The 19,586-nt window shown below is 31.4% G+C and overlaps 3 protein-coding genes and 1 non-coding gene across 7 annotated transcripts; 2 read left to right on the top strand and 2 right to left on the bottom strand.

The window, feature by feature from the left end:
- The first annotated feature begins 107 nt into the window (after window positions 1-107).
- Window positions 108-5,882, top strand: LOC110997200 (dynein regulatory complex subunit 4). Its single transcript, XM_022265244.2, has 11 exons — window positions 108-345; window positions 674-850; window positions 1,303-1,410; window positions 1,735-2,064; window positions 2,201-2,279; window positions 2,560-2,743; window positions 2,930-3,053; window positions 3,531-3,679; window positions 4,843-4,941; window positions 5,047-5,121; window positions 5,478-5,882. Exons 1-11 carry the CDS (start codon window positions 295-297, stop codon window positions 5,608-5,610), a joined length of 1,509 nt encoding a protein of 502 aa, XP_022120936.2. The 5' UTR covers window positions 108-294; the 3' UTR covers window positions 5,611-5,882.
- A 10-nt stretch (window positions 5,883-5,892) lies between these two features.
- LOC110997198 (vacuolar-sorting protein SNF8) lies at window positions 5,893-7,476 on the bottom strand. The gene is made up of 4 exons (XM_022265242.2): window positions 7,114-7,476; window positions 6,758-6,959; window positions 6,528-6,674; window positions 5,893-6,414 (listed from the first exon to the last, which is right to left on the bottom strand). The coding sequence occupies exons 1-4, from the start codon at window positions 7,379-7,381 to the stop codon at window positions 6,270-6,272; spliced, it is 762 nt and encodes a 253-aa protein (XP_022120934.2). The 5' UTR covers window positions 7,382-7,476; the 3' UTR covers window positions 5,893-6,269.
- A 968-nt stretch (window positions 7,477-8,444) lies between these two features.
- On the bottom strand, window positions 8,445-8,517 carry Trnar-ucu. Its single transcript has one exon. It is a non-coding gene; the product is annotated as a tRNA-Arg (tRNA).
- A 219-nt stretch (window positions 8,518-8,736) lies between these two features.
- On the top strand, window positions 8,737-19,564 carry LOC110997207 (trichohyalin-like). 4 transcript variants are annotated; one of them, XM_022265252.2, is made up of 17 exons: window positions 8,737-9,022; window positions 9,302-9,396; window positions 9,592-9,742; window positions 10,222-10,350; window positions 10,548-10,717; window positions 11,654-11,734; window positions 12,724-12,846; window positions 13,254-13,415; window positions 14,071-14,427; window positions 15,464-15,619; window positions 15,701-15,807; window positions 16,336-16,476; window positions 17,163-17,263; window positions 17,342-17,414; window positions 17,481-17,594; window positions 17,910-18,103; window positions 18,176-19,564. In XM_022265252.2, the coding sequence occupies exons 1-17, from the start codon at window positions 8,839-8,841 to the stop codon at window positions 19,120-19,122; spliced, it is 3,285 nt and encodes a 1,094-aa protein (XP_022120944.2). In that variant the 5' UTR covers window positions 8,737-8,838; the 3' UTR covers window positions 19,123-19,564. The 4 variants fall into 4 exon arrangements, with proteins under 4 accessions (XP_022120944.2, XP_022120943.2, XP_022120942.2 ...); XM_022265251.2 differs by having other exon boundaries at window positions 10,542-10,717; window positions 15,704-15,807; XM_022265250.2 differs by having other exon boundaries at window positions 10,542-10,717.
- The last annotated feature ends 22 nt before the right edge of the window (window positions 19,565-19,586 follow it).

Below are 19,586 nucleotides of genomic sequence, written 5' to 3'. Positions count from 1 at the left end.
TAAATTCTTAAGGTTTAGTAGTTTTTATTTTAGGAGAAACTAAAACGAGCATACATCATTTATAACATACAAAAACAGTTTCTCTAACAACTTCTTTAGGCATAAACCAAAAAAGGAATGTTTGAGGTCTCAAAAATGATTTTTATTTAGTGCGGCCTCCATGTACAGAAATACCTTGTATCGGTTGCTTAGCAACGCATGACAAACATACCCGCGAAATGTAAACAATAACCTATTTTCACGATATTTTATATTCAATTTTCTTACATATTTAATTATGAGAATTAGATTAATATGGAGAGTGTTTCCATTGAAAACTTACAATCTGAGCTGGACTTCTACAGGGTGAGTTTAAAGAATAATTTTATTTACGCCTCGTTTTTTCAAATGCCTGTGGTAAACCTTGTGCGTTGTGGTTGGACAACAATGATACTTTTATGATGTTAAGTTTTTCAAAATCCCACATGGAAGTAATATCCAGGTTAATTTACCGAAACAAAAAACTAATTTAGAAATTTATGATAAAAACTTTCAAATACATGCGCTAAGTATCGAAAAACATGTTAAGTTGTATGTTAGATAAAGTCAAGGTAAATGTCAACTAAAAAAATATGTATATTTCTAAGATTAAATTTATTTAAGTATACTTTAATTTATAGTATTCGGATTTCAGCAAAACCAGGCTGCCGTAGAACAAGAGATAAGAACATTGATAGCTGACAACCAGAAGCTATCGCAACAGGTTGGCACACTGATGAAGGAGAAGTTACAGTATTTCCAAGAGAGCCATGATAACAAAGAAAGCCAAGAGTTGGAAGATTTGAGCAGACAAGTTGCTTATCTTACAAAGGTTGTAGGTTGAGATTTGAACTCGAGTGAATAATTTCTCTCTCATTACCTCCTCATTATTTTTTCTAAGTTAGCTATGGTGCAAACTAATTTTTCCTCTCAATAATTGATCATTTGATTTATATAATTATCCTCTTGAATCGAATTCAGGACTTCTGGTTATATTTAAGAACATCGTACTTAAGCTTGTGATTGTGAAACAAATAATTTACGGGTGTAGTTTTAGTGGTAAACAAGTTTATGGACGACGAAAGAAAATTTAAAGTTACAGTATCGGTCTGTTAATACAGTACAGTTGTTACTTCAAAATCTATATATATCGTAAAAGCCTTTTTAATTAAAGCTATGGTTGTCTGAAAAGGCCGCCTGTGCCCTCATTATTTCAGCGTCTTCCTAGTACTTGTTTTATAATGGAACAAAGGATTAAAACATAATAAATCTTGACACTTTCAGGAAAGAGATTCTCTTCACGTCCTTTGGCAGACATCTCAAAAGACAATAGAAGCGTTGGATACTGAACTAAAGACTTACCAATACTACGACAACAGAGTTGGGAAACTGGTATGTGTATATTCATCATCTTGCTTTTTCATTAAGCGTTGTTAAAATATATCCGTCTCAATGGCAGAATACCTACTTACGTAAACTGAACATACTAATACATTGTCATTTGCAAACCCAACATTTGTTTTGGGCAAGCGCATTAAAATTTTAGGCCCGACAACTTTTCTTGTATCTGCTTGAAATAAATGTCTGAACACCTACTGATTAATTTTAGGTTTAGGAACAAGATATTTCTATAGAAGCATCGAAATTAGTGTTAATAATAGTAGAATGTTTTCAGTGAATCGAAGATTACTTTTTGCTAAAATTAAATCATTTCAGAATTTCAAAGATGAAAATCGGGAATTAGAATTAAAATTAGAAACTGCTTTATCAGATTACGTTGAATTAGAATCAAATTACAAGAAAATATCTACAGAGTGCAATAATTATGAATCAGAAATAAAACATAAAGAAAAGGAACTTTTAAGTTTTAAAGAGAAATGTAATGATTTTGAAATTAAAGCAGAAGAAACAAAAAAAGCACTAGAAGAATATAAAATCAATTTAATGGCAGAGAAGAAAACTAATGAAGATATAAAGAATCAACTAGCGCTGTGTCAAAGAGATGCTATTGATAGAGTGAAGAAGGAAGCAGAAGCGAAAGCAAAGGTAAGTATTCCGATAGGTTCTTATTCAAACTGAATAAAAAAAATGGTATTAGCAATAGCTGTTTTATGTACATTACTGATTAAAGAAGAAGTAGATGTGTAATACCTGTTACAGCTATAGATTCAATATATTTTAGGTGGCAGAAGCACTTCAGTTGTTTGATCTTGTAACAGTTCAGAAAAATGAAGCATTAAAAACCATATATGAAATGACACGTAAGTGATAAAGTGTTCATATTTTATAACGCTATTATTCAAAGGACGGGTTCAATTGCGATATGATGTAAACTACGGTAGCTTATTTATACTTAATAGTAAAAAAGAAATTACGAAAGAAGTGTATGAACAAATTAAGAATAATTAATGTGTATAATATTATTTTTTACTCTTTCGCCCTCTTCAAAGTGCAAGCGTTATATACTGTACCTACGTTAAAAAATGTATCGTAATGGATCGAAGGAAAGCTTCTATACTTTTGTAATTCAAAATATTTCAGAGGAAGTGACAAAATTAAAACTCGCCCTAGCCTCAGTAAAGCGTGAGACAGAAGAGAATTTCAAATCAGAACTTGATGAAATAAAGGAAAAGTACAACGAGAAAGTAACCGATATGCTTGAACACGTCAGGAATTTGGACTCGGAGCTCGTCGAAAAGGGACTTTTATTGAACAAAGCTTTACGGTATATCTAAAACTATTGATACCACCTGTGTGGATTTGGTGTATTACTGATATTTTAAATGTGCATATTAAGTTACATGTAAATATTTTTTATTCAAGTTCTATTCCAAATATTTGCACAATTGTTTTTTCGTTTGAACTCTTGTGATTTGTAATGTCGTTTTTTGGAGTTCTGATACAATTTTAGGGAAATCAAAATTCTACAAACGAGTAATGAAAACATAATAAAGCAACAAAGTGAGAATTCCAAATTCGTAGATCCGAAGCTGGCGGTCGCTGAACAAAAACTTGAAACCATGTTTCAGGAATTGGTAAGTTTAGTTAACAGCTATAAGAAGTGATTTAGTAGGAAAAGTTTCCGGATAGAATTGCAAATAAAAGAATTATCGTACTTATTTATAGTTTTCCGGGCCGGCCAGTTAGTGGCTGCTCCAGGAACCTCCTTTTAGGATAGGGGAACCATACCAGTTATTAAATGTTATACATTTTTATAGTTTCGGAATTAATATTACAAAACTGCTTTGACGTTTTATCAATAATTGTCTGTAGTGTAAAAATGTGTTATCTTTCCAACGATATTATTATCTTTTATACGTCTATAAAGTATTCAGAGCCCAATTATGGTAAAGACTATTTTAGAAAAGTATAATATAATAAAACTTCTTTGTTTTCACTGAAGTAGGTACTCAGTACTCACCCTAATCACCAACCCCGCTTGGTGGTCAGTGAACATGACAACTGAGCGCTCTGATCGATAGTCGCATATTTCTAAAAATATATTTCTGTAGTTATGTTCAGAGCGGCGTAATATGCAACTTGTATGCGAAAAGCAAACCTTAGCTTTGGACATACAAAGGATTCAAGATACATTTGCAAGAGAAACGAAACGGAGAGATTGGGAAGAGAAGTTATTGAAAACGCAGTGTGAGGAATTAAAGTAAGGTTTATTTGCGTTATACTAATATAATAAATATTATAGGTTTGTATATCTTGAACGCGTTATTTTCAAATGCTATACTGTCTTTCTCGGTTTAACTTGTTTTTTTGCTTAAGTATTAATAGGGCTGCCATCCGGGTTTCCCCGGATTTGTCCTAGTTTGGAAGATGGGAGTCCGTGCGGGCTTTAAATTGTAGTTCGGGTTTTCGATCAGATCCCGCTGTCATAATTTATGTAATAAACGCTATGGGTTAGGTATTTCACCGCACGCACTTCTGACGCTATTTTACTAGGCGAGCGGCGAGTGGGTGTGGGGCGCGCTGACCGATGCATGGCGAGATCTGGCGAATGGCGATCGCGAGCTATCGATTTAGCGCGTAGTATAAGTTAAACAAGTTCTCATTTTATTTTATTAACTGAGTAACTACTACTTGGGTTTGTTTATCTTTTATTTAATCTCTAAGAAGGTTAAAAAATAAAGGATAATTACTCAGTTGCGACAAGAATGATTAAACACACTATTTCATGCAACAAAAGAGGCTTCCCTAGTAGCCAAATTAACGTAAGACTGACGTCAGATCTTGGCTACTACTGTTAACATTAAAATATATCAAGATACTCACATCTTGATTAAAATATATTTGAATGAAAAAAGTATTGAAATGTCCGGGGTGAAAGCTCCAAAATCCGGGGAACTTACGCTTCCGGTCCTGGGGAGCAGGTTTTACAGATGGCAGTCCGTAGTATTAAGGAAGGAAGGAAGGCTACCTTATAACGCTAAATAAACCATATACGAGTGGCCACGCTAAGTCCGGCGTTAATAACATTTACATTTAATACTTTATAACTTAGCAGTTAGCTTACCTCTAGCTCTAGTTAAGAGGTAGATGTTTATCCAAACTAAGAAAACTATTACTTATCCTGATTGATTCCTTTATTCAAAATTCCATTCCAACTAACTAAAATATTATTTTGTCTCTTTCTGTCAATTATGTTTACACCATAACTAAAAGAGACACTTAAGAATGAGGATGTTTACATGACACGAATAATACCGCAGAATTACCGATAACGGGTTCAATAAAACAAATGCCTATCAATTCTTTTAATAAGAAAACTGCATTTTTTGAATACAATATATATTATGTTTTGAACAATTTCAGAATTCAAGTGGAGCATCTCCAAAAATCCCTACATGAGACACACGGAATGATAAATAAACTTCAAAATATGATGTCATCAAGGACACAGCTAAGCCAAAAGTAATAATTTTAAATCTACTTTAAATATATTATATTATGATGCGATTAACATTATATAGGTATTGCCGAACATGGGCAGGCAGTTAATAAAAAATATGTTGACAGAATGGTATCAACTAAAGAAGAAGAACTATTGGAATTAAATAAACATTTAGAAAATCAAATGGAACTTAACAAGAAGTAAGTATCTGAGAATAAGAGATTTCATAAATATAGAAACAGTTGCTCTCTAAACATCCATGGTTTTCCATAGCTTCTTTTATAACCCTCATTATTCTAAATCTCTGTACAAGATATTATTATTTAAAAAAATAATAATTTCCATTGATTGTTTTTTTACTAAGTCCTTGAATTTAATAATTATTACATATTCAAAAAAGTTATGAAGCTGGAGGTCCTGTTATATCCCAACTACCAACAAGAAATAATCAAACTTTACTTTCTGTCCTTGAACAATGACTGTTTTACTGGTCTAAGAGGATTACTTAACCACTAAACCATGGAGGTGAACATAAAATTCATATCCTGAATTATAGATGGAAGGAATCATATCTAGATATGACTGAAAAATTAAAGAAGAAACTTGAAGCATTATACCAGGAGAACAAAGAATTAAGAATACAACTAAATCTACCTCATAGCAGTTCAACTGGTAGCTCTAACAGTTAAAACTAGCAATTTTGATTATTGTGCATAATATTTGTAACTAAGTTTTATCTATAATCTTCTTTGATGGGAACGAATACCAGAATTAGATTACAATGTGTAAAAGTTAAATAATTAAAAAGTCTGCCAGTACTGTAAACAGCTGTAACTTTTTTAAAAAAAATTTAAAGAATGCTTGAATAAAGGCAAGTTGGTATTCTAGCTATAATTGTAAAGTTTACAATAATCTGTATATAAAACACTATATAATATAATACTAAAGTGCAATAATAAAATTTAACCAGATGAAATTCAAGTTTTTATTTTCATAGTAATAAATAAATACAGTGCATTACCTTAAAATATTTACATTTATACAATTAAGCAAAATAAAAATGTATTGTGTAGATTTAAACACCTTTCATGTATAAAAACTACATCAGTTTAAATGAATTTGTCACCTTTCAACTTGTCTAAGTTTATATATTAGGAGTAATTTAGTTAAATTGTACTGAAGAAATAGTTGGTATAAAACCATCTATACAAAATTTGGAATTTTTTTAATCTTATAATAACAGTAAAATAATAGGAAATACAATTTCATACTCACATTAAGTTATGTACTAAATGTTTATTAATATAAATTACTACATTTGATTATAATCACAATTTTACCATTACATTTAGGATGCAGTGGCAGCCTCAACACAGTCAGAAAACATGCTAGGGAACCAAAATAGAGTTTCTTTAGGGTCCTGGTTGTCCACCCAAGCCAGACCTTCCTTAACCATGTGATTAAGAGCATTTTCAGCTCTTGTTTCATTCCACCTAAAAATACAAATTGAATTATTTTGGCTTTGACATAATATAAATTTTTTGAATCTTATGTGTTGCTAAGCTATATCCTTAATATATAGGTAATTTACAACACTCATACTTACCCTAAATCCCCAGTTAACATGCTTATAGATATCCAGGCAGTTCCTAAGGAGCTTGCCTTTTGTAGAACTAAAGTCTGGTCAAGATTAAGTTCTCCAGGAATAGATTGCACTAACCATTTTCCTTTCCCTATAGAAACTACAATAAATCTGAAATAATTATCATGAACCATTAAGAAGAATATTCATTGTGTACAATTGTTTTTTTATTAATTATTTTTAGGAATGTGTACCCATTTCCAAATATCTTGAGTTTTTTCACTGCAGCTAACAAATCTTCATTTGTTATATCTTGATGTTTCTTAGCTTTTCCCCGTGCAGCTATTAACCTTGTCCTTAATTCTTCTAGCGTTATAAGCCCACCATTTTTGTAGTTTGTAGCTAAGCACACCTCAACTATTTGAACCCCTAGCTCATAGTAGAAATCACCAATACCTAAAATTATGAAGCTACATCAGTTGATTAAAGTATTTTTAAACACATGGATATAAATATTGGTAAACAATTTTGAAATTACTATTACAGTAATAAAAATTACGAGATTGGGAATTGAAATACCTATGTATATGAGAAATGGGATGGGACAAACCTAGCACAGACCAAAAGCCTTTTCCTGAAGCAAGTGGATCCACACCAATTGCAGCACACATTTCTTGAAACTGCCTTCTGAATTGTGCATTTTTCTTAATTTCATTTTTATGCTTTGATGCAAATTCTTCAAGATTTTCCCTGAAAACCTCGAGTTGCTTTTGCATTTGTAAGAACTGATTTTCTTGAATTTCTGAACCCTTTTCCCTATACTTTTCTCGTTCTAACTGTTGCTTCTGGATAGCACCGACACCAGCCCGTCGCCTCATTGTTATTGCTTTACTAAATATGTATAATTTTTAAAATGATAGGTAAAGTAAACAAGTAACAACCCTTTGTCTGTGATCTAAAATAATAAACAATCTGAATTTGTTAATTGTCAACAAATGGTGACTGTGACATTGACTTCTACTGAATACTGACTACCTTACACTTTTATAAAAAAACTTACACTTTTATTGACCTCGCCCATATTTTCTTTTCTTATTATAATATGACCGCACCTCCTTCTGACTTCCTTACAATTTCAAACTACATGTTCCTTTTTCAACTAAAATCTCATGCGTTTTGTTTTATTCTTTATTGTATTATAATGTATTATCTTCTTTCACAATTAATAATAATATTAATATTTAATATTTATTTAAATATAATGTTTTTAAGTAGCTTATCCCTTTGTTTTAGTTAGGTTTCGTTTCGTTTTCGTTTCGGGCGTGTAGTTTCCCTATATTTTACTTGAAACTGGCATAAAATTATAACTAGGTACTTAATTAAAATAAAAAGTTACACATATATTTTTTTATTTTACAGTTATCAGTAAGTTTAGTTAGTTTAGACTTGTAAAAGAAATATGTTTACATCCTGCTTCCATTTTTTGAAGTGGGTACAAAAAGAATATATATATAATACTTATTATCAATATTTACAAAAACTGTTAAAAAAATATGCCCACTCTTGCAAAGCCGGTACGGGCCGCTAGAATTATATTATACAAGCTAAGCCAGCAAACTTTGTACCGCAGTAACAGTAACACTTTGTAACAGTCAAAGAAGACTTAGCTAAACCATTAGGTATAGCTAAGTCTTCCTAATGGTTTAGCTAAGTCTTCTTTGACCAACCAGGCAACCAAGCTAACGATGTTTGAGTATGATTAATAGTTATTTTTATTATAAAACCTTGATTAATTATCAATGAAGCAAAATGTTTTACTTATAAACAAAATTGAATTTCTATGCAAAAATTTATTCTTAATCACTCAAACACAAATTTAACAAATACTGCTTTGTTATTAATAATAATATAATAATAATGAAAACATGTAAAACGTAAATGCATCCCTGGTGGGGATCGAACCCACGACCTTTGGATTAGAAGTCCAACGCGCTATCCTCTGCGCCACAGGGACTGTTAGCAGTAATTTAAAATTATCAATGTTAATCGCGAAAGTGAGTCGTGAAATTTCTGTAGCACATTTAGATGATATTTAAAAAAATATGTTTCAAAATTATACTAAAGTAATATATTGCTATTGACAAGGGATCGTTAATTTTATTAGAAAACTATTTTGGATCTTACAACAGTTTTGAATCGAAATGGTTTGTTCTGTGGAGTTGCTAATGGCAACCGGAAACGTCTACAAATCGAGTTATATCATGAACTTTACTTTTAAAATTTACAAATAAATTTTCATGCGAATTAAATTAAAAATATTGAAAACGAATACAAAATGGAATGCATAGAAACTGCTGAAAAACATCAAAATTTCAACGATTCCGATGTAAAAAGCCCAGAATCACCAGAAAACTTTCAAAAGTTCATTTATGAGTTATTTGAGAAAAATGGAATTTTAAACGACTTACGAGCTTATTTGCGTGGTCATATCGTTAATGTTTTAAAAACTGCTAATACAGGTAACATTTTATGAGTTTTCGTTTTATGTATTTTATATCCAAAAAACCGTAAATAAAACATAACTCATTTTAATTTGCCGGGCTTTAAACTTGCTTATTTATATACCCTTTTTTCTTTAAAACGGTGTTGAAATCCTTTATAATTTCGAAGCTATTGAAAATTCTTACTACTTATTAAAATTGTACTCACAATTGAATTTTTTGAAAGTAATAAAAGAAGCAAGCAGCAAAGCAACTAAAAAAATTACAATATTTTTTAATACTTAATGCAAATTTCAGGAGATACTACTCCATGCCAAAAGAATTTTACCCAACGTCTGGAACGTAGATACCAGGCAATTAATATATTGATAGCTGAGTACCTATTAAAGCTAGTGAGTACCATTTTTTTATACATATCTGTGTTTCTAATGCACCAAAACTTTCTTTACTTGTCTTTTGAATTGAATTCACACCAAACACTGTATCAGAATATCTTAAACATTTTATTAGTTTAATCTTTTAATATTTGTTTTTATAGTTATAAATTAATTTACTACTGCTGTGTGAATGTCGAATTTTTTTTAAAGGAATTCAACTATACTCTCTCAGTGTTTGTGTCTGAAATCCCACTGGCAAATATGATTTTTGGCTTTACAAAGGCCTTAATTAAAAACACAGATGAAGCATTTGATTTGTACTTTGAAGACAATGATGTATGGTCCATTCTTAGTTGTTTAGGTGAGAAAATAATTTGCTGTTTATTTCAGAACATAGTGCAATTTTATTTTATTTAAATATATGTCTGCTTAAAAATACTAGAAAAGTATGATTTTAAGAGTAAATGATCAGTCAATAAAAAATGAATAATTCTTATTATATTGCTAACATAAATGAATATAACAAAAAATGATAACTAACTATAAAATATATTATTAAAAGTAAATTTAAACATAAATTTAGAAATGATAAAAAAAACAAAAGAAAGAATCATAATTATGGACAAAACAGCAACAAATACGACAAACTAAATCTATAAAAATAAGATTATTAGATACATGTAAATTTGTGTGCCTGAAACTGAAAAAGTCCAGCTCAATTTCATACAAAATTACTTGTTTTTATGAAGACCAATCATATTTAGAGATATATAAAAAGTACCACATAACCTGTTGGAAGGACCAATGGTAATTCTGTCCTAAAATAAATTGTCATTACAGGCATTGAATGTGACTCTCAACATGCATTTAAAATTTCTGAAATGTATCAGGCTGAAAAAATACCGCTTCTCCTATGTATTTTTAAATGTACATCATTGTGCCTAAAGGACTCAATTTTTAATGAGAATGGTAAGTTTTATTACTTACATTTACATTGATAAAGTATGTTTTTTTAATATACATTGATTAACGATGTTTTTTTTTAAGTGGTACTGCCACCCATGGACCATCTTTTGTAAAAAGGGATTTGACCCTTAAGATCTTTACTGGTTGAAAAAAAAAGAACAATTTCTTCCTCTATAGGTAGTTCTTTATTTAAGTTACAGCATCAGAAGAGAACCTAACAAGTGACAAAAGCACAGATACATTGGACGGCAATATTAAAAAAAATAGCAAGAAACGCAAATGTCGACATTATTCCTTTTGTAAGACGTGTCAGTATCGCGTGGTTCGGATCAAAGAGAAATACGACAAACGCAAGACACGTTTCAATGAGGTAGTTTCATTCAATCTTCCATGATCCATCTGTATGATCTGATAACAGTTTAATTCAGTTCCTTCAACTGTTTACTAAGAATAGTAATTTAATAAAATAATAATAATAAATAACTATTCCCTGACGTCATTTGGTCGCAGTTGTGATCCTTGTGTCAGCCTTCCTCTATAAATTCCAAGTTATCCCAGAATATTGAAGTACAATATCTCTTAAAGTCCCTTATTGGTCTAAGATCTGGCGGCATTATTAGTGCGCCCATCGATATTTGCTAAAAACCAAATTTGTATGTACCTATATTTATAATTAGGATCTACCAAGTTGGTTATCAAAATTTGGCCGCTAGTATTTTAAATTAAATTATTTTGAATCAATTTTTGGGTACTTGTTATTTAAATAAATATCGTGTACATCACGGCAATTTACATAAAGACTAAGAAATCACGGGTGCCGTTGATCACCTGGCTACACTTATTCGTAGCCAGGTGTAAACGGGTATAATTTCGATACATTTACATATTCATGACGTACAGTTATTAATTATATACCAAATTGAAGCTAATTTTTTCTATTAATTATCGTATATGAGTGCCTGGTTAAATCTGTCCGCAAATAAGGGTTACCAGCTGTTATAGATTATACATTTTTAAGGTAGAGTGAAAGATACGTAGGTATCTATTAGATAATATATTATATATATATATAATAGAAGTAGATATACATTCTCCTAATTATAAATATACATAAAAAAATGTTTTTTAGAAAAAAAACAATGAGCGCGGGAAAGATAGACGTTATTAATAACGAGACTTACGAACTCCTGTCTCCTCTCATTCAAAATCCACTATGTTTTTACACTTGGTACACACACATATATGTATATGCAGCTTGAGTAGAAAGTGTATATACACAGCTATAATAACCCTAAACAACTTGCAGACTCCAAAGTCCACGAATTCGCTGGACGCCGGATGTTTTATGAAAAACCTGTCAATTGTTGAACAAGGCATTATAAATGAGGTGTGACTTGCTTCGTTATTGTTATTTCAGTCCAAACCACCATTGAGGTCGTGAGTTCGAACCCCGGTTTTGATTGGGTTTTTTCTGTGTGCGTTGATAACTTATAAGTTGATGGTTTAGGAATAAAAAGCTGGCCAATTATTGACATATAATAATAAAAATGATTAAATAATACTTTGAAAAGAGTACAGTATATATAAATATAATAATCTTTTATATATTTACATAAATACTGAATTATTTCTTTAATAAAACTTGTATATAACGGTAAACCACTAATTTTGATTCGTATAATTAGGTATAGTAATCCTAATATATACCTTTTATACCTAAATAGGTTCTTTCATATGAAATTGGCGTTTTGTATGGGAAAAAAATATACTTTTTAAAATATAATATATGTTATTAATCAAAGTGTGTTTGCTATCTATGCATTTTTTGCCATATTATAGGTAGTTAATTAATCCTTTTACAAAAAAACTCGGACGGGATTCCATAAGTTTTAAGTTTTATTTGACTACCCTATCGGACATACATTTTTACCTTGCAAGAACCAAATTAAAAAAAGTTATCTGTTGGAGCAACGTCCGGGGAGTATGGTGGATGATGATGGAGACATTCCAATTGAAACTCCTCTTATTTGGTTGAGGCCTTTTTTTATTATAGAACAGGGGGAAAACGGGCAGGAGGCTCACCTGATGTTAAGTGATACCGCCGCCCATGGACACTCAATGCCAGAGGGCTCGCGAGTGCTTGCCGGCGTTTTGTGCAGTGTATGGTCTAGCATAGTCTTGAAGCAGCAGAGGCCTAGAATGTTTGAATTTGGAATTCCAAATATCTCCTTGTCCAGTAGACAAAACGCCAATTTCATTAAAAGGACCTAATATATTTAATTGGGATGTAGACGTTATAGAATGCTAATAATGCCATTTTTGTCTTTAACTACTCAATTGTTTAATATTCTTATTATAATATCCCAATTTACATAGATGTTTGAACAACTAAAGTCCGTGTACGAATCTGAAGTTGATATGATAAAGGAGGAACAAGAAAATACCATCAGGAAATCCATCGCCAGTCACACCTTACAGCTTCAGAAGCAAAGAGAGGAGGTAATGAGATCTTATGTATAAACACAAAACAATTTGTATTATATACATAGTATTTATATTGAATACTGGCATTAAACTAGAAGTAAGATCAATATTTCGTAAAGCCGACGGCATGTGTCAGACACAGGTGGCTGATCACCTACTTGCCTATTCGATTGACAAAATATCATGAAAAGGTTAATAATATTTAACGTTAGGTATGTACTCCTATACTCTAAATACTGTTATATGTTTTTATATCATCACGCCTTCGCTAAGGAAAAAATTAAAAATCTTTTTAATTTTTTTTATCTTTCGCCTTATTCTACGTTTGTAGAAAAAAGTACACTAAAAATAAAACAAAATTATTAAAAAAATATTAATTTAATTAATGATTTTTTTCTTGTATCGTAAATAAACTTTTACAGTTGGAGGAATCGTTTAAGGAACGCGAATTGGAATTGTTTAAAAATGTCGACGAGAAAAAGAAATTTCTTTGGAATTTGGCGAAATCGTTGAGGCAGCAACACGACGCCATGACGAAGGCGATGGACGATGTTAAGAGCGAGACGGAGAGATTGACTGCTAAGGTTTTTATATTAAGACGTATTTAAACTATGCAACTAAGTTAATAAATTTACAAATCCAAGTGACAGTAAGCAAGTATTCCATGCCCTGCCCTGTGCTTGTAAAATTTTGTAGCTGAGTTGACCCGTTATATAAGTTTATGGACGAATTATTAGAATCGTATTGATTAGTAGTTTAAAGAGAAAAAGTAAGGAATAAGTCCAAAATTACTGGACTATTTAAGTTATTTTACATTAGTATATATTTTTCAAATATAAATAGTATATATATATAGTATTTTATTGAACTACTTACACTACATTACATAGGCTAAACATTATATTTGTGTATATATATATATATAATATTAAAATATGTAGCCTATTCTTATTAAATTTTTTGGAACTTACGACAATTTACTATATTATGTTACTTAGAGGTAGCATTCGAATGGTAAAATAATTTGTTTAAATAGTCTCTTTTATCTATTCAATTTTTTTTACCTTAAATATCAGTTATTATTTATTTAAAAAAAATACAAAATATAATAGTTGATATTTTTCTGTCCACCGGTAGCGTCGACATTCAAAAATAATATTATACATTAATTACTAAAATTCAGATATGGCAATAATTGGTTCGTTTAATTTGAATAATACTAGAACATCGCACTTCCAGGAACAAATCTTAAAATCGCAAACAAAAGAGGCTGAAGATCTCTTAAGGAGACGGGGAGAGGACATGCGCAAGCAGATATCAGAAGAATTGCAAACGTTAGAAGAACATTTACAGAGCATGAAGAGAGAGAGAGATAGCATCAACAAAGAAAGAGAAAAATTAGAGGTTTTAAAAGAGAAATACAATGAAAAGGAGTTGGATAAAGACTTGGCAAACGAGTTGCAGGTTTTGAAGCAGTTTGTCGAAAAAAATGTTAAATGTTTGGCCGAAAAGGGAACAGTTACGGAAAACAATTTACTGAATAATGAACAAAGGCTTATTGTGAACGATTTAAAGCAGAAGAATGTCAATTTTATGGTAATTTATGTTTTTAGCTATGTGACCAATATTTTTTTCATAAATTATATATTCAAGAAAGGCATATTTAAAAGGATTAGTATCATCCCTTAATGCGCTCGTAAAATGTATTTTAATCTGTATAACTATTATCATTTTTTCATTAAATCAGCGCTGACCGCGCACAATGCTAGCAGCTAGCGTAGTAATCGCACATTGTACCAACTCCCATATCCTATGGGAGTTGGTACTATATCTATATCTATATCTACCTATATATTACAACGCCCTTTTGCGTGAGTGATTCCTGCTAGGGATGATCAATGTCATAATCGAAAACCGATCATGGATAGTAGATAATATTGATTATTTTTGCATTTATAATTGACAAAGAATTAAGAAATAAAATGCAGTGAAATGATTCGAAATTTATTTAATATTTTTTATTTCTTTTTCGAAAAAGAGTAGTGAGGAAGTGTGAGAGAGAAAGAGCATGTGAGAAGGACGAACGAAAGAAACGATCAAAACATCGATTTTGATTGAATTGTTCACTGTTTAGTGTTGTTCGAAGAGATGTGATCATAACTTAAAATCAAATTTTCGCAGTTTTAAAAATCACACGAAATGTAGCTTTTAATCCGCCCAAAATTGTTTATTTATCTATTTCTTATAGTAGTAACATTTTTTTTTCACACAAATCATACAATACTTCTTTACTTGCACTGGTTTTTTTACTTTTATTTCTTGCGTCTGCTCATACTCATAATGCTGAACCAGGGCCAATTACATGCACAACCCACACACATTACACACTTAAAATATAATTTATTCTAAAAAGAATAGGGAAAGAAAATAATATAATATTTCGATATTTTTTTTGTGTTATTTTATTAATATTATTTTGTGTGCATCTGTGTGTTTCGTTAGTAATAAATACATATTAATTTATGTTAATCGAACTATAATTTACTTTATGATTCTTGAAAGTTCAAAGTTCCAGGAAGAATTACTTAAAACATAACCTTAGTACGCTAACATATTCGTTTCACTTGTTTAGTCAAACGAAGCAATATATCACGATTACCAACGCGCTAGTCGTTCGTCGAGTGACCGCGAACAAAGTGACCACGACGACCGTGACTTTTGTGATCACACAGATGAATTGATAAGGTTGAGGAACGAGAATCATCGGCTGCATGCTTTGGCACGACAGGTGATAATGTTTATGTGTTTGTATACGTACTTCTAGTTACACAAGTAGCATCAATGTATAATCTGATTAATTTACTAACAGCAGAGCGATCACATAGCATCGTTAGCATCTGAGCGCAGTCGTCTTCATTCCGAGGTGACAAATACGAGACCACAAACCGCACCCACTTTGCTTCAGCCGTTTACGAGGTGAGTTTAACCTATTTATTTGTTTGTTTATCTGACTTAATAAAAACAAAGTTTCGATTGTTATTATCGATTTCGTGTAATTTCAATTATTTTATTTGATATTAATATGTATTCTAATTTCCAACGAAATAAAAGGCAGTTACAATAACTTCTTTCTTTTTGGACTTACATTTTGACAATATTTCATATTTATTATCCTTTAGGCGATATTTAATATCACCACGTATTTCCGAAAGAAAAGGCAAATCTAATGTATTTTTTCAGTTTATTTAATATCGTTCACATACCACACACACGCATATACATTGCATTCTAACACAAATAACAAGTAAATTGTTAGCATAATGTCTTTGTTAGTACATGTTTTTCGTAAACAACGTAAAACAAACTACGCTTCAGATTATATATAATGTAATCCGTTTTAGCTATTTAATTCAATTGTAATTATTATCTTTAAAAATAAACTATTATTATACACATTGAAATAAAGAAGTGGAATTGAATTAATGTCATAAATATACATTTTAGCACGCACACAAACAGAGGGTTCGTGAGTAGTATCGGTGGAGGTGAACAAGTGAATTTATTTCCCCAAAGACGCGTCTTCGTACCCACAGACGCTCTGCCCTTCATCGGCGTGCTGAAAGACAGACATACAGACAGTCGCAGGTGAGTCTGTTGATCTCGGAACAAACCTATGTGGTTTATGTGCCATTCAATAATTTTATGCTTTTTGATTTAAAAAAGAGTGTGTGTACTTATGTACTCGCGTTAGAAGTTATGCTTCTTTGGCGTATCGAAAAAAAATTAACCAAAATGCAGTAGTGATTAAGGATAAATAATAAAATTAATCAAAAAGATTTTATTCGTAAATTCTATCACCGTCATATATGAAAGTGATTTAAAAACACCAAAATAATATTTTTTTATTCACACTGTTTAATTGTACCGTGACGAATCTAAATATAAAAATACTAGAAGATACAACTTGAACATAGTTATCGATTTTCATGCCACCTAGACCTAACTTCAATCTGTTAATTTTGTGTCACGGTGCGCGCGCATTGTAAAATTTCACTCTCATCAATTTTTTATAACGCGCCTAAAGAAGTATAACTTCAAAAATCAATCAAAGATTTCGTTCATTCTCCCTCTAGCTAGGAATTAAAAAAATATGTTTTGTCTATTTATGAGGTTTTAATGTTTTAAGTATAACGTATGTTTATAGATGAAAAGCTGTCTCGTTTTCACGCAGTTGAACAGTTTTTTTTTAATATTATGGGTATATTGTGGCCAATGTTATTCACATAATATGTTGGAACATACAAAAATACAAATCTTTCCTTATTTCACAGACATTTTATAAACCAATGGCGCTCTTTACGCCGCCGAGTGACGCCGCAAATCGCTACTACTTCAAAACTTATCCCCAGAGAAGTGACAGACAGACAATATGGTAATTATAGAATTCAATTCAAATCTTCATTCAATATATAATATTAAGATTAATAATAAATATTTTTATTTTAAACAGAAGCACCGACTCAAAGCGCAAATATTCCTTTAAATTCTGATCAAAACGATGAAGACAACCGGTCTTGCGCCTGGTAAGGATTCTTAATAATGTTTCACTTTCTTGTGAATAAAATATAATGTCTTTTTGCTTTTTGTAGTAATGTGTGTTCGGAACAAACGAAGAAGCAAGTGGCGGAGTTTAATATCGAGAAAAAGCCGAGAGAAAAGAGTCCCAAATCTGTTTTGCGGGAGGCGAAAGAGAAATTACGGAAGTGAGTAGCTTCATGTAATTGTTATGAAGATTTGCATATTTTTTTTATTTGCATTTAAAATTGTACATTTATTGATAAATTTATATAACATAAATAATTATTATATAAATTAATCATTTAATTTATAAAAATTTAATACATATATAAATGACTCTATTAAATGTGGCTTTGCAGAGGTAGTAGTCTGCGTGTGCCATATTACAGTAGAGATCTTAACTTCAAAAAGTTAAAAAGTACCAATTGCTCTATTGTCTATACTCAAAACTAAAATTGTGCTATCTAGTACTAAGCAAGAACGCGTCACTAAAATTTCAGCAATCACAGCACAAGAGATCCTCCACCTGTTCGCGAGAAGAGTCCAAATACAACGTTGCGAGAGGCCAAAATGCGTTTGAGGAAGTTGGAGATTGAAGCGGAAGCTGTTGAGAGGTCGTATCAGGACTTCCGGAGGCGACAGAGAGATGATAGTTTAAGTCAGGGTCACTTTGATCATGGAAGGAAGGAATTAGGTAAGATTATTGAGGAAATTCCAACAATTATGTGATTGTTCAGTATAGCAATAAAACTTACATCCCTTTCAGAGATAAAAAGAAGCAGTCCAATGCTTAGCGAATCTATAAAACCTGAAGGATTTAACTTCAAAAATAATGATCTCGATAAATATTTAAATGAGTATCGATCGTTTGACATGCCTTTTAAGAATAAAAACGCCATTTCGGAAATAATTAAACCCATACCCCAAGGTTTCTCCGCTATCGAAAATAAAAATTTTGAACTTACTAAGAATTACTTGGAAACTCCTTTAACGGAATTTAGAAAATTATATCACACGAGAATGACATCGAGTAAAGTAAAACGCAGATCCATGAATATATTAGACGAAGACTCTAATGAAAAACCAACGGACGAAACGTCCATAGACAAAACCGAATTGAAAATACTTCAGGATAATATAAACAAAATTTACAATCTCTCTCCCAATATGACAACTCCGGCTGTGACGACTCCGAAATCGGATGCAAAGAGCTATCCTTTAGAAAATATTCCAGAAGTGACTAAAGATGTAGACGAAAATCAAGAAAATCTCCTACGAGTTGATATCGAAAAGAACTGTGAAACGAATAGTATTAAAATGGACTGCGATAGAGTCTTAGTCGTGGAGAGCTCCATTGACACAAAAGAGATGTCGGAAAGCGAAGCCGACGATAAAGACAAAATATCAACGCAGATGACAATATTAGTGAGTCCAAAAGTAAAAGACAGAGAGAGATCCGCATCTCCCGAAATGGAAAAGCTGACCGACAACGACTTATTGAACGCCATATATCATTCTCAGAATAAAGAAGAGTCGAGCGTCGACATGCAAGTGGAGTTGTCGAAGAGAGATTCCGCGAACGACGGCCAAGACGAATATCCCGACGACTTCTCGGCGGACGTCGATAATTACAACAGTCGATCCGATTACGACCACTCCCCTATATCTCTGGCTAAGGATTCCGAAGACTTCAGACAATTTTGGGAGACTTAAATTTATAACTTTTCGATCGATATAGATGTCGCAGTGAAGTTGTTAAATAAGAGAGTTAATTGAATCTCTACAGTTAATTAATGATCGATTTATATTAAGTCGCTAACGTTACGTCAGACAAGTGACTGAACGAAACGTTTGATGAGTTTCCTAAAAGTTTCCTACTAACCTAACCATTTACAATAAAACAAAACATGAAATTTCGAAACTCAGTCTTTCACGATCACACCAAAACAATTTCACCGACGACGACAATTTGAAATAAAAGCGTTCAGCTGTTGTCGTGACCGACATCTTTTTTTACATTATTAATCAACAGACTCGACAGATAAATGTTTTCGACACTGCTTTATTTTAATCAAAACGCTAGCAACTTGTTTAAATATCGATATTTAATTAACTGTCTAGAGATTCAATTCACTCTCTGATTTATTACTTTACTGCGACATATATATAATTATGAT

This window comes from Pieris rapae, chromosome 6, assembly GCF_905147795.1.
Source record: "Pieris rapae chromosome 6, ilPieRapa1.1, whole genome shotgun sequence".
NCBI lineage: Eukaryota > Metazoa > Arthropoda > Insecta > Lepidoptera > Pieridae > Pieris > Pieris rapae.
Note: the sequence above shows the minus strand (reverse complement) of the source record. Positions and strands in the feature narration are given on the sequence as shown.